Source organism: Cyprinodon tularosa, unplaced genomic scaffold (assembly GCF_016077235.1).
Source record: "Cyprinodon tularosa strain WSP-4 unplaced genomic scaffold, ASM1607723v1 ctg415, whole genome shotgun sequence".
NCBI classification, from domain to species: Eukaryota; Metazoa; Chordata; class Actinopteri; order Cyprinodontiformes; family Cyprinodontidae; genus Cyprinodon; species Cyprinodon tularosa.
The window spans coordinates 190,736-204,523 of record NW_024039136.1 but is presented as its reverse complement, the minus strand read 5'-3'; the positions used below and the strand labels follow the sequence as shown (position 1 = coordinate 204,523).

Genomic DNA, 13,788 nt, shown 5'->3' with positions numbered 1-13,788 from the left:
TTGCCCCCCTCCCAACCCCCCCTTCCACCTTTTTTTTCTGGTTGAGTCAAGGCCACGTTGAAACTCGTCTGAGAAGTTTTCCCTCTTTCAGCTTTAAACTTAAAACGAAAAATGGCGCTATCTTAAATAGTTTGTTAAATATGATTGTTTTCCCTTGCAATTAAAATTGCAAACATGACAGTCTAATGCATGCCATGTTTGAACGCTAAAATATGAGGTTCTTCTTTGAGCTTTTTTTTTTTTTTTTTTTGTTGCAAAGGGAATCTATTATGGCGATGAACAACTGCGCTTTAGCGGCTCCTCCTTTGATTTTCCTAAAGTAGGCCTTAAGCGAGAGAATATATTTTTTTCCCCTTTCTTTATGCTGCTCTGGTCTGCAGTATAAAGGACGTAGATTACCGTTTCCTACCCCATGGGAAGCAAATATTACATTCTTTGGAGCCGGCTTTTGAGTCCTCGGGACTTGGCCCCATATCATTTGAGTTTGACTTGGCTATTGCTATAGAAATCTTAATTCACCATGAGGATTCACCGTTGTGCAAAGAAGAAAAAAATGGTTTCTTTGTGCAAAATGGCTCTTTGAAGTCTAGATCCGCATATTGTAGCCTTTCATCAGACTCGCAGCCCATAGTCCTCGTCAAAGCAAAGCTGAGCTGAGTAAGTAAGATTTAACACGAGAACCCCCCCCCCCCCCCCCCCCCCCCCCCCCCCCCCCCCCCACCCCATTTTTTTTTTACTGGTAAATAAAAATCAAAACTGTTGATAGTATTTGCTACCGTTGTGTGCGCGTGTCGGTTTACACTCACAGCAATATATATATTAATAAATAGTCCAAAACCTATTTTTTACTGGAAAAATATACTTTTTTAATATCTCTTCTAAAGAAAAAAAACTGTTCCCACAGATCTGAAGTCCTCAAAGTTGTTTACTTTCATACAAGATTTATTCGAAATACTCACGAAATACAAGGCAGTTTGGTACGCATTTAGTGCTTGATTTAAGACGAAACAAAAACCCACTGACAATGATACAAAAATCACCGTTTGTTATTTTAACTTTGATAAAACATTTACAATTGACGTCATGTACGAAATACTATAAGCTTATGAAAAAAAAGATGAAATCTTTTCCTTTTTGCACAAATCCATAGAAAAAATAAACAAAACAATATTTTAAAAAAGATGTAAACTGCTCCTTACAAAAACCAACCAACATCCAAACACATTTAACGTGTACAAAATTTACAAATGTACAACTTGCTCCGGTTTTTAAACATGCACTTTGGTTCGATCGTACAAAATATTACCATGTCCGATTGAAAATAAATAAAAAAAACATACTGAAGGCAGAAATTATATTTATATATTTTTTTTTGCAAAAAAAGTTGCACACCATCATGCCTGCAGCATACAAGAATGTACCACATTTTTTTTTTCTACGTGATTTACACAACTCGCAGAAGAAGCACCGAGCCGTTTTGGATAGCTTAAAAAATATTTATAATAAAAAATATTTGTCTTTTAATAGAAAGCGCGTCAGAAGGGGTTCCCAGTTTCAGTTAAGTGGCTCAGAATGTCTGTTTCGGTGGCTATTCCAAAACAAAAAAAGGAAACAAAAAAATATGGACCAGAGGGCCCTAACAGGCACCCAATCATTTTTGAAAATATATGAGGGGATCGAAATCAGAACGCGTCCCTGGTTTGGGGGTTCCTGTAAGGAAGCTCCTCAGATGGGTCTGGCGTGGAGTGGCCGCTGGGTGGTGTCTGCCCACCGCTCGCACCTGAGCTGTGGCACACGTACCACTCGCTTAAATTCGCTGGCTGTTGTTGCTGAGAGGCCCCCGCCGGCGGCTCCGACAACACCGAAGGGCCCCCGGATGGCTCCCGCCCCAAGTCCGAAGAAGGTGACACCAGAGATGGAGTTGACGACTCATAGCCAGAGCTGGGCGGGGGGGACTTGCAGTGCACCTTCATGTGCTTCCGCAAGGAGCTGGGGTGCGTGTAGGACTTATCGCAGCCCCGAACTTTGCAGTTGTAGGGCTTGTCGCTGGTGTGCACGTGGGAGTGCTTCTTCCGGTCACTACTATTGGCGAAACGTCGGTCGCACCCGTCGAACTCACACTTGAAGGGTTTCTCACCTGTTGACAGCCAAGGAGATAGAATTAAATTTAGTTAATACACATGATAAATGTAATATTTTTTTCCCTTAAAACACATAATAAATAATTTCTAAATAAACGGATTAAACTGCTTGCACAGAAAGAAGGATCGCTGCAAAGATCACTGACTGTAACTTTCCATCAGTCGGCATTATATGACTAACTATAAAAGCTGTATAGAAATCTAAATATTTAACTTTTTTTTGTTTCGTTTCTTTGTTTTTACTTGACTATACAATTATGAAAGAGTTTTTTTTATTCTTATTGTCATGAGGTGAATTTTCATCTTTACAAAGTTCATGATTTTATGTCTTTTTTTAAGTCTCCCACTTACAACTGGTTAGATTTCCCTTTCTTTTTTTCCCCATTTCTTTTAGTGCAAACAGACTAATCGCATTTTTAAATATAAGTTAATACCTTATGCGAGTTTTGCTTTGAATTAAAGCATTTTTGATACCAAGGAATAAATGTTATGTTGCACCATGTTCCACGCGTGTTTAATGTTTGCATTCATTCGAATAAACAATGTTTATGTTGCTGCAGAATACAGTTTCCAATGCATGCAATGCAACTGGTGAATGTGGGTCTATGGGACAGGGAGGTGGTGGTGGTGGTGGGGGGTGCTCAAAAAAAGTGACTGAAAACGCTGATAAATACTAGGAACAACAGAATGTCTTTAGCATATTCATTAGTAACCCAACCTGTCAGCTTCTTTTCGAGCCACTCAAATGCGGACTGAATCTAAATTCACTTTTTATTATTAAGTATTTCTGATTAAATATGAGGGAGAAAGATGTGGGGGGAAAAAAAGACAATCTGAATAAATTAGACGGAAATCATCCACTGCTGATTTTTTTTTTTCTCTCTCCTTCTCCTCCTCCGATTAAAGCTTTTGAGAATATGTAATTGCCTCTGTCTAATTACACTTGCGGGTTGAATATCAATTTGACCTTCAGCTGTTGGGTTGAGAGAGCCAATCAAGGATATTAGTGTAGTACAAGAAACCGTTGGAGGAAACAGACCCCAGGGGCAGACCCTAGTCATAACCACACTTTCGGCTTGGGTTTTAAACATGATACCAAAAAGACCAGGCCCCTCGGGAGTCAAAACACAGAAATAATTTAACAGATTTGTATTTAGGTAATGTGAGCAAATGATATGAATAATACATGGGGGGGCAGGAATGTAGAAGAAGAAGGAGGGGTGCTGTGTGTGTATGTGTATATGTTGGGGGGGGGGTATTCACTGTAATCATTTACAAGTCTGACTCGACATTTTGAGGCCTTTATTTTCCTTCTAGCTCACTGAAGCATGCAGCCATATTGATCAATCAGTTCATTTTCTTTTACTGTTAAGTTTGCACTGCATATAAGTTAGCATTCATACTGCAGATAAAGTAAAACGCTCTAACCTGGTGCTGGCAACCTGTTGCATTAAAACTATTCAAAATCAGCTTTCCTCACTGAGAAGCTGTTCTACAAATTGACGTTTGGAAAGGACTCATCACATGCATAAATAAACCTGCATGCAAAACCAAAAGCACTCAAAATCCATCGTGTAATTTAAAAACGTCTATTCAAAATAGGTGGAATATCAATAAAGATAATTATAAGAAAGCATGAGTAAATGTGGAAGATGCAATACTCTCACAGTTTTTTTTTTCATCCAGACATGGTTTGGCATGCACTGAGCTTCTTAGATAAGACGTGACGTGGGTCTCTGTCTTTTTTGTGTAAACAAGAGGTTTGAACCGTCAAACGCATGAGTGAGCTGTACCATAATCCTCCTCTTTCACAGCCAACCTTTAAGTAACTTGTAGCACACTATTATAGAAGGTGTCTGTTGCGTGTGGGTTATTGCTGCATATTCGAAACAGTAGAACCGAGAAAAAAAAGTTTCAAAAAGTCTACTGCAAAAAAAGTAAAAATAAAATAATAACAATAATTACGATTTTTTTCATGCAGCTGATATTTCTCCAATGCATGTATTTGTATAAAAATCTGACACTCACCAGTGTGCGTCCTTTTATGGATTTTTAAATTTTCGGATCTTGCAAACACTTTCCCGCAGCCAGGGAAGGGGCATGGAAATGGTTTCTCCCCTGTGTGCACTCGAATGTGATTCACCAGCTTGTACTTCGCCTTAAAGGGCTTGCCTTCCCTGGGACACTCTTCCCAAAAGCATATGTGGTTTGCCTGCTCCGGTCCTCCGACGTGCTCCACCGTCACATGCGTAACGAGTTCGTGCATTGTGCTGTAAGTTTTGGAGCAGAGTTTCTTGGGAGAGTGCTCCGGCTCCAGCCATTTGCAAATCAGCTCTTGCTTTATCGGCTGCCTCATGTAGCGGAAAAAAGCCCCGGGTCCTCCGTGGTGGTGGTGGTGGTGGGGGTGATGGGGATGGTGGTGGTGAGCGCCGAGATTCATGTTTAGATTCAGACCGCCGTAGCCGTGCAGAGGCGAGGCGGAGAAGGGATCAGCCCTGGAGCTTGCTACTTGACTCAAGTGATCAGACCGAACGTACATTTCTCCAGGTAGTCCTAACCTTATTTGTCCATTCAGCGCCTGGCCACCCGGTGATCCGCTGGAAGATTGCTCGTGGTGGAGTCCGGAGAAGAGGGTGGTGTGGTTCCCTGCGTCAGGGTGCTGACCATAGTGTCCGGGATAGCTACCTGTTGTTGAGACAAACATTCCGTGGTGAGAGGCTGAACCAGCTGTCTGTTCAGTCAGTACGGGCATGGTTTGAGCCGTCAGATCTCTCCGGATGAGGAAATCCCTACCTGCGGATAGAGCCTGGGCTGTGTGGGGCATAGGATAGGGGACCGACGTCGGCTGAATCGGGCCAAAAGCTCCCGTTTGACTGGAGACCACTTCACTGTGGCCTGCCATATGATGATTGTGGTGGTGGTGATGGTGGTGGGGATAATGATGGGCTGGGCTGATTTTGAGGGCCGCGGAGTGCCCCATGTGTTCTGGCCCGAATGGACTCGGCCCCAGGCGGGGTTCCGCAGTAATCTCCCCAGGGTGCGAGTGAGCCATTGAGTGTGGATGGCTGCCGAACCCCGGGAAGCCTGTCACGCTCTGAGGGGTATGGTGGTGATGATGGTGATGGTGGTGAGCCCCTGCCAAGTCAACTAATCTCAGCGCCGTGTTCCGTTTGGAAAACGCAGGGTCCATCACGGGGCTTCCCAAAGCATCCACGCTCATTACTTCCTAATTTTAGAATAACTTGACAGCAGGCAAAATAATAATGATGATGGCAAATATATTTTAATCGCAATGAAAAAAAAAGAAATAAAAAAAACTTTATAAAGTTAAGTCTATCTGCAGACAACATGGAATCCCATTCGGTTGAGAGGCAGCAGCAGGACGCTTTGATACTGAATAGAGATTCATGGTAGGCGCTGGAGCCCGTGGAGCTAAACAATCATCCCGCTCTCTAATTGGTCAGAGTTCTGTGATTGACGTCACCGGTGACAGTTTCCAGCGTGATGAAAAATGTCTCGGTGACAGCGCGCGTCCAGTACGCATGCGCGAAGCCGGAAGGCAAGGCTTGCGAAAAATAGTTATGCAAAGGTTATGATAGAATATAACTATCGAAAATTTCATACGGATATACCGTCGCCTTTTTTATATTCACGCAGTAAAAAAAAAAAAGTGGCAGCCGTTCTCTTAATTTCTTTCAGCGGTTACTTGAAAGAATGTATACAAGTTCTGTCGATCATAAATAATGCAGTGATGTCCTCATTTTGCACCGCAACGTGTGCAGCCCCCAACTTTACTGGCAAATTACGCACAACTTTACACACATAAAAAGATCGCTTTTAGTGGGGGGTGGGGAGTATGGGGTGCAACGAATCGCGCCGCATGTCAAGTTTTCATTTAAAGCAACGTAAATATATAGTAAATAAGCGCTTTGGAGGAAGTTATTTATTAGAATATGCAACCGCCCCTAACCTACAGCGCATGCAGCAGGGTTGACAGTCCCAGCAGCCCCCGGAGATCTGGATCTGTGTGTTTGTATATCTATGTGTGTTCAGCAATTGAAGGCGGGTTACCAGGGGCCAGTTTTTCGAAGAGGGTAAAAAATATAATAGACGGGATACGTTATGATTCCCCTTTTTTCCTTTCCTTTCCTTTCTTTCTTTCTTTTCTCTTTTTTTTCTTTCTTTTTTTTGTATAAGACCTAAGGAAGGCAGCAAATGAGTGTTACAGGTAGTTCCGTCAAAGACTGTAGTTCCAAAATAAAATGAGTGTAAGTACCACAAAAATAGAAGAAAATATATATTATGGTCATAATTACGCAAACAAAGACAAAATGCATTAAGATAGTAGATCTAGTGTTTTTGGAGCTATATTTGCAAAATTCTTTGTTGTTATGTAAATGTGTTCTTTAACAAAAAGTAAAATATCCCAAATTGTGCAACAGTGTTGTTCTCTGATAGTGGTATTTGGAAAGTCTTTATTGAAATCAAGACACCTTACCATTTTTAAACGTTTTCCAAATCTCACATTTTCTTAAAACTTTACGTTTATGACATTTTACATTATATATTGTGCGCCTTAAAATTGAGTCGATTACTCACATGAATGCGATTAGAAATTTGAGTATTGGCCTACAGAACGGGTGGCTTTGATGTACTCTTTAGGCGGAAATGTGTGCCTTGAGATCAGTAACAATGATGATAAAAATAATCATAATAACATGCATTGAATTGAAATCATAGTTATGTTTGCAGGGGGGGAAAAAGCTCCAGCGGATTAAGGCAAGGTGGTATTTTAAGAAGTCTCAATGTGCTTATTTCGGTGAAATGAAAAAAAGAAAGGCTAGTGGTGTAACACTGATTTCAAATATTGGGCTTGCAGATGATCACTAATGCCATTATTGTGTTTTGTTTTAGAAGCCCCACAAATTGATTTGTCTACACTGACAGCATCGCCTTAGATCATAAGTCAATATTTGGAGACGTTCCGAATCCCAAAGACGTCTATTAAAAGGCCTTTGAGCGCGACGGACTCACAGCTGCACATTTAGAGAGGGGCATTGCAGCAGCAGCGAGCAGTGTAATGAAAAACTTGGTCGGAAAGGGGCTATTTCTGGCCCAAGTTGTGCATGCACTCACTCAGTGACTCACTGAGTCGCTCTTCGCGACATGTAGGCAGGAGAGCTGTGCAGGATCATAAACATAAACACCGCATATTACAGCGAGGTCTCATAAAAAATGGCGTTGGCTTTAAATCTACTGTAAATCCGAGACAATAAACATGGTGACATATAACTTGTGCGCATAAGTAATCATTGGACATTTAATAAGACAGCATGCATTACACATTTAAATTAAATCCGGTAGTCATTTTAATATATTTTTGCATAAAAGTCAGTTTGTATGCCTCCCAATGCTACATTTATCTTAACTTGTTGCTCGTGATTTGCAACTCTGCTTTGCATATTTTATCATCATATGGTCTGCTGAATATATTAAGTTAAATTCTGTGAGATACATCAATTATATGCTTTAAAGAAGCCTCAAGGATTCTTAAATTCTTCTTGATCTTAACCTGATCCTTTCTCCTCGGTATGAGGATTGATTTGGAGGAACCAGTGTGCAGAATCTAGAGGCCACCTCGACTGATCCATAATGTTATGGCCTGGTCTATTTCTTTTGGCTTTGAACTCCAGCATCCGGAGGCTCCTGTAGAGAGGGCACCACAAACCCCACTTGATAACTTCGAGAACCCAACAGACTTCATGCACCAGTAGCCTGCGAAGAAGGGGGCAAGTTGCTGTACCGCAAACAGGCAAACCACGATGTAAGCATTAAGGGTTGTGGTATAGGTCCAAGTTAAACAGTGGTAGCCTACAAACCTAAATCACAGATGGCCCACACTTTAGAGAGGTAGCCTATACTAGATATTCAGATTCGGATTCCTTCCATGTGATACAGTAACTCAATAACAAACCAATCTAAAGAAGGAAGTGGTCGTGACATATATATATGAAATTAAAAATCCAGTCACCTTGCAAAACTGTAAAAGGGTCTACATGAGAAAAAAACACCACCTGACATATCAATGCATCCAATAATGATTTTTAATAAATGGACGGACATAGACAGACTGACGTCAGATCCAGGCAAAATGCTTAATTGAGCAAAACGTTTCCAATCTTCTCTAATAGGCTACAATTTTTTTTTCTACCCAATGTGTTTGACAAAGACAACGTGGCATGGACATTCTGACCTATATTGACTTTATGTTCTAAGCTGATATCTGTTTTATTCTTTGTTATTTAGCAGTTTTACTAAATTCCCAGTCAGCAATCTGAAAATATCTGCGACTGATGATGTCAAGAGACATTGAGGTTCGGGCCCCAGCACGGTGGATTGTTATTTGGTGAGTGCATGTTATTGGGAAGAACCAATGAAGGAGCAGCTGCAGACCCCACGTGACCGCCCCCTCTTCTCTCCCATTCATCAGGGCTGGACTGTGTTGTCTTTTCAATTCATTTATCTGCAGGAATGATTGCGACTATCAGTCTAGAGCTCACTGCCTGACTGAGGAGGTGAAAGTTGCGCCACAGGAAGATAAACCGCAAAAAGACAATATTGCATGTAGTAAATACGTGGTTTTTAAATGTGCATCAGATGAGCTGTACAGGGGAATTCCTCGCGTCGTGAAAGAAAAAAAAAGTAAACAGAAAATTCGGTGGATTCGAGTTCAGAAGAGATAAACCGCAGAGAGAGAGGAGGAGGAAGAATATCTGCGCGTGTTTTCATTGAGTTCTGCGCTCAGTCGTCTCGAAGAGTCAAGACTGAAGATGCTCTTGGACGCAGGACCACAGTATCCCACCATAGGAGTCACTACTTTCGGCTCCTCTCGGCATCACTCAACAGGAGAGGTGGCGGAGCGGGAAGTGGCGCTTGGGATCAACCCGTTCGCGGATGGCATGGGCGCCTTCAAGATCAACCACAGCTCCCACGACATCGGCTCGGGGCAGGCGGCGTTCTCATCACAGGCTCCCGGATATGCGGCAGCGGCCGCCCTGGGACACCATCACCACCCGACGCACGTTGGTTCCTACTCAACGGCGGCGTTTAACTCCACCAGGGACTTTTTGTTCAGAAATCGAGGCTTCGGGGACGCGACCGGGGCACAGCACAGTCTGTTCGCCTCTGGAAGCTTTGCGGGGCCGCACGGACACTCGGACGCGGCGGGGCACCTGCTCTTCCCTGGACTTCACGAGCAGGCGGCGAGCCACGCGTCCTCCAACGTGGTGAACAGCCAGATGCGGCTGGGCTTCTCAGGGGACGTGTACGGCCGGGCCGATCAGTATGGCCATGTCACAAGCCCGCGCTCCGACCATTACGCGTCCACCCAGCTGCACGGATATGGCCCCATGAACATGAATATGGCTGCGCACCACGGAGCCGGGGCCTTTTTCCGCTACATGAGGCAACCCATCAAACAGGAGCTCATCTGCAAGTGGATCGAACCCGAGCAGCTGACGAACCCCAAAAAGTCGTGTAACAAAACTTTCAGCACCATGCACGAGTTGGTGACCCACCTCACGGTGGAGCATGTTGGGGGGCCCGAGCAGACGAACCACGTCTGCTTCTGGGAGGACTGCTCCAGAGAGGGGAAGCCCTTCAAAGCCAAATACAAACTTGTAAATCACATCAGAGTTCACACGGGAGAAAAGCCCTTTCCGTGCCCGTTCCCAGGCTGCGGCAAAGTGTTTGCACGATCGGAAAACCTAAAAATTCACAAAAGGACTCACACCGGTAAGAAATGCCAGAATCTCCTGCCAAATCGCAGCTGACAAAAAGTGCATGCGATCAGGTTATTTACTACAGATGCTCAGCTGGAGACTGCATATGATCCTCCACAGAAAATAGTTCACTGCAAAAGAGTTTCAAATGATCAAACTTACATTTTTAACACTACTAGATTGCAAGCAATTACCTTCAGTGCATGCACAAAGCAAGGTTTTCGATTGTGTTTATTTTTACTCTAAATGTATGCATGCTTGTTTTTAAAGAAATCGTATTTCATGTCTTGCATTAGGTGAGAAGCCTTTTAAGTGTGAGTTCGACGGCTGCGACAGGAGGTTTGCAAACAGCAGCGACCGTAAGAAACACATGCACGTCCACACGTCGGACAAGCCATATCTGTGCAAAATGTGCGACAAGTCTTACACGCATCCCAGCTCCCTCCGAAAACACATGAAGGTAAAAACAAAAGCTCCATAAATTGATTGTTTTTCTATATATTTGTGATAGTAGGATTCCATTTTCTTTATTTTTATATATAAAAAAACTTGATGTATATATTATTGAGGATTGTTGTTTTTTTGCCAATTTTGTTTTGTTTTTCTTTTTCTAAATTCAGATTTTGTGTGTGTGTTTCAGTGTTTGATTTTTTATTTTGTTTTTATTTTCATATTTTCTCAAGCGCAAAATCATATAAGGATCTTAATTGAGTTTTCTATTTCTTCGGATGTCCAAACCAATCACGTCAGCAGTAATCAGCACCCTATTACTTTTTTTGTTTTTTGTTTGTTTGTTTGTTTTGTCTAAAAAAGGCAAGTGGCTACCAAATATTTTCCCTTCTTTCTCATATCCGCAGGTCCACGAATCCACAAACCCAGGATCGCAGCCTTCCCCAGCGGCCAGTTCAGGGTACGAGTCCTCCACACCTCCCACCATCGTGTCACCGTCCACAGAGAACCAGAGCAGCAGCTCCATATCACCAGCAGCTTCAGCGGTCCATCACACAGCCAGCCACAGCACGCTGTCGTCAAATTTCAATGAATGGTACGTGTAAATATTTTTGAAAAACGCATAAAAGACAATGGAAAATTTTATGAAAAGAGGAGAGGAAAAAAAAACTTCGACCTTTCTAAACAAAAATCAGAAAGATGGACGGAGGAAAAAAAAAGCACGGGAGGTGAAGTTAAAGACTGCCGTGATGCATGGACAGAAACATGGACAGCTCCTCCTTTTACCGAGAGACTGCTGCACAGAAACAGATCACAAAAGAAAAAGCATGCTATCTGCGGGTAGAGGCCTGATTTTTCCTTTTCTTTCTTTCTTTCTTTTTTTTTTTTTTTTTTTTGTAAATAAGGATTTTTGCCGAACTGGAGCACACAGCAAGAAAGAAAAAAAAATGAAATGTAATATTTTATTTTGTAAATATCACAGTTTTAAGGAGGAATTTGTTAAAATGTCATGAAGACATGAAAATGGCCTCTAAGGTTACTGTGGGGGAAAGAATGTTTCTAGTTGTGTACCAAAATGTGAAATATTCAGTATTATCACAGTCTACACGTCGACCTAACCGACTCTTAGTATTAATGTGCTTTTGTAGCCTATCCAGTGCAGCATATTTTTATTTGTTTTTTTTTTTCTTTTTTTTTATAAATTTTTCGTCAAATTAAGGTCCAGTTTGAATAGCACAGAGTATCATTGTTGTTATTTAATGTCATGTCGATGAGTCGTGTAGTGAAAAAAAATCGTGTCAATCTGTTCATGTACGTGCTAAATATATATATAAAAAATCTGTCAATTGCTCTGTCTGAGAGGAAGTATTATTCCATGTAAAGTAGCTGGGTTTTTCCACATTTATCCGCATGTACAAGGGCCGGTAATATGTTAGAAATGATCGGTATTTATGGAGAAATGCGCTCGTATGTCAAATTTTAGTTTACAATAATATTAATAATAATAATGAAAAAATGTTTGGATACATTTCGTACTATATTAAAGGACTGTAAAAAATACAAAAAAATGCATTTCATTGAAGGTTGATTCTTTTTTAATATATGGAAAATTATGGCCAAAATAGTTCTTTTTTATACCAATTTAGTTACTTTGGAGGAATTCTAAGGGAAATAAGTTGAACTCTTCATTATAAGTGTGTGTGAGTTGATAGGAGAATGTGTGTAATGTGATGAGTGTGTGTGTGTGTGTGTGTGTGTGTGAGAGAGAACTTTCCTGACACTCGATAATAACTACTAAATTCACTTCCCCCCTCTTTCTCTTGCTCCTGGATCTTCTGTTTATCCAAAATTAACATCCACCGCTCTGCCCTCCAGTAATACGCAAATTAAATCGATTAATCACGGCTGTTGTTCCTCGGCGGATAAAACCGGAGTAAGCTATTTTGTGTTACTTAATTGTTCGGGAATCTAATTTTCAAATCTAATTTATTTTCTCTTTTTTTCTTCTTTTTGCGTTTTTTTTTCGTCGGACTTCCTATCGTAGATTAAGATAGAGAGAGAGAGATTGAAGGAAAGCCTGGGAGTCAATGTGGGACCCCCCCTTTCCACCCTCCCCTTCTTCACCCACACACACTTCATTGTTACTGGCTTCAGCTTGCTTGACCGCCCCATTAGGCAGAGATCACATCAGCAGCCGCCACTGATCATGGTTAACACTGCCAGGGTGCACGGATCCGCCGCTATCTGTCAGACTGCAGATACATGCAACAGAAATGAAAAAAAGAACAAAAATGTCAACCCTTATATTAAAAAAAAACAATGAAAAAAACAAGAAGTTGCAACATATAGCCACATAGCAAGCTTCATCTCAGATGATTATGTTGAAAATGTATTGAAATGTATTCATATTTTCTTTTCACGGACTATTACGCGTGGAGATAAATGAAGGGTGGCAACAAAATGGCTTTTTTCGACTCTATTTAACACTATCTATCTATCTGGTCCCAGTGCAGATGCGCCAATGACGCACCGCGACAGGGGGAAAATGTGCACTCTGCAGACAGAGGAAGTTAGCAGCTGTACGGATTAAAACAAACAAATGGTAAAAAATTGAGATAGTTTAAAGTGGACGCGTTCTTTTTGATTAAAATATGACCGACAAATCCAGCCAAAATGCATTTATTTATCCTTTAAATCGAGATCAAAAGGGAAGCTGTGGGCTGATTTTTTTTTTTATTATGTTATTCTTTTTTTACATATAGCTGCATATTGTGTCGAATGTTGTCGTTTTTAGGGGGATTTCTTTTTTTCAACGTGTGCAGAACAAATAGCATATTTAGAGAGGAGTTTTTACATGCTATTTGGACACTATCTGGGGGAAAAAAAGGAAAGAATATAATGCACTTTATTTTTCACAGAGAAAAAACAGGTACACCAGCAAAGTGAAATAGAAGCAAACAATGCTAAACATTACACAGAGCTAATATAGAAACACGAGGCAATATAGTAAGGTGCTTATGAGTAGCCTACATTTACTTCATTGATTTTTTTTTTTTATCAATATCACATGAAAAAAGTTAGGATTAACAACTCCCCCCAAAAAACACGTTTTCAGTACACTTTTTATAGAGTTGAAACAGAAATGTTGCTTTAATGTAAATAATTTACTTATCAGTAACATTTATCCAACAGGTCCTATCTATTAATCGCAAAGTAAAATGTATATTCTGACATGAAGTGGTACAGCTGCAAAACAGTTTTAGCGACCTAATGATTTACTACTGCTTTACTTTAAGTCATGGTACCATTCCGTTGTGCAACTTAGTGAAATTATCATAGTGAGGATGTTCTTTAGAATTTGTAAAAACAAGATTATGCAAAGTAATGGGGGAGAAAAAATGAGGTTAGTCAAAAAG

General features: G+C 41.2%; 2 protein-coding genes across 3 annotated transcripts; one reads left to right on the top strand and one right to left on the bottom strand.

Moving 5' to 3' along the window:
• Positions 1 to 924: 924 nt before the first annotated feature.
• On the bottom strand, positions 925 to 5,528 carry zic4 (zic family member 4). Of its 2 annotated transcripts, XM_038298789.1 has the most exons (3): positions 4,935 to 5,528; positions 4,170 to 4,826; positions 925 to 2,137 (listed from the first exon to the last, which is right to left on the bottom strand). In XM_038298789.1, exons 1-3 carry the CDS (start codon positions 5,359 to 5,361, stop codon positions 1,683 to 1,685), a joined length of 1,539 nt encoding a protein of 512 aa, XP_038154717.1. In that variant the 5' UTR covers positions 5,362 to 5,528; the 3' UTR covers positions 925 to 1,682. The 2 variants fall into 2 exon arrangements, with proteins under 2 accessions (XP_038154717.1, XP_038154716.1); XM_038298788.1 differs by having other exon boundaries at positions 4,170 to 5,528.
• Positions 5,529 to 8,652: 3,124 nt separating this feature from the next.
• On the top strand, positions 8,653 to 12,689 carry zic1 (zic family member 1 (odd-paired homolog, Drosophila)). The gene is made up of 3 exons (XM_038298785.1): positions 8,653 to 9,935; positions 10,219 to 10,382; positions 10,780 to 12,689. The coding sequence occupies exons 1-3, from the start codon at positions 8,972 to 8,974 to the stop codon at positions 10,975 to 10,977; spliced, it is 1,326 nt and encodes a 441-aa protein (XP_038154713.1). The 5' UTR covers positions 8,653 to 8,971; the 3' UTR covers positions 10,978 to 12,689.
• The last annotated feature ends 1,099 nt before the right edge of the window (positions 12,690 to 13,788 follow it).

Coding starts and splice junctions, on each gene's coding strand:
- zic4 (XM_038298788.1), bottom strand. CDS start 5,361: ATGAGCGTGGATGCTTTGGGAAGCCCCGTGATGGACCCTGCGTTTTCC. Junction 2,138..4,169: donor CCATAAAAGGACGCACACTG/GTGAGTGTCAGA, acceptor GGCTGTCAACAG/GTGAGAAACCCTTCAAGTGT.
- zic1 (XM_038298785.1), top strand. CDS start 8,972: ATGCTCTTGGACGCAGGACCACAGTATCCCACCATAGGAGTCACTACT. Junction 9,936..10,218: donor TCACAAAAGGACTCACACCG/GTAAGAAATGCC, acceptor GTCTTGCATTAG/GTGAGAAGCCTTTTAAGTGT. Junction 10,383..10,779: donor CCCTCCGAAAACACATGAAG/GTAAAAACAAAA, acceptor TCATATCCGCAG/GTCCACGAATCCACAAACCC.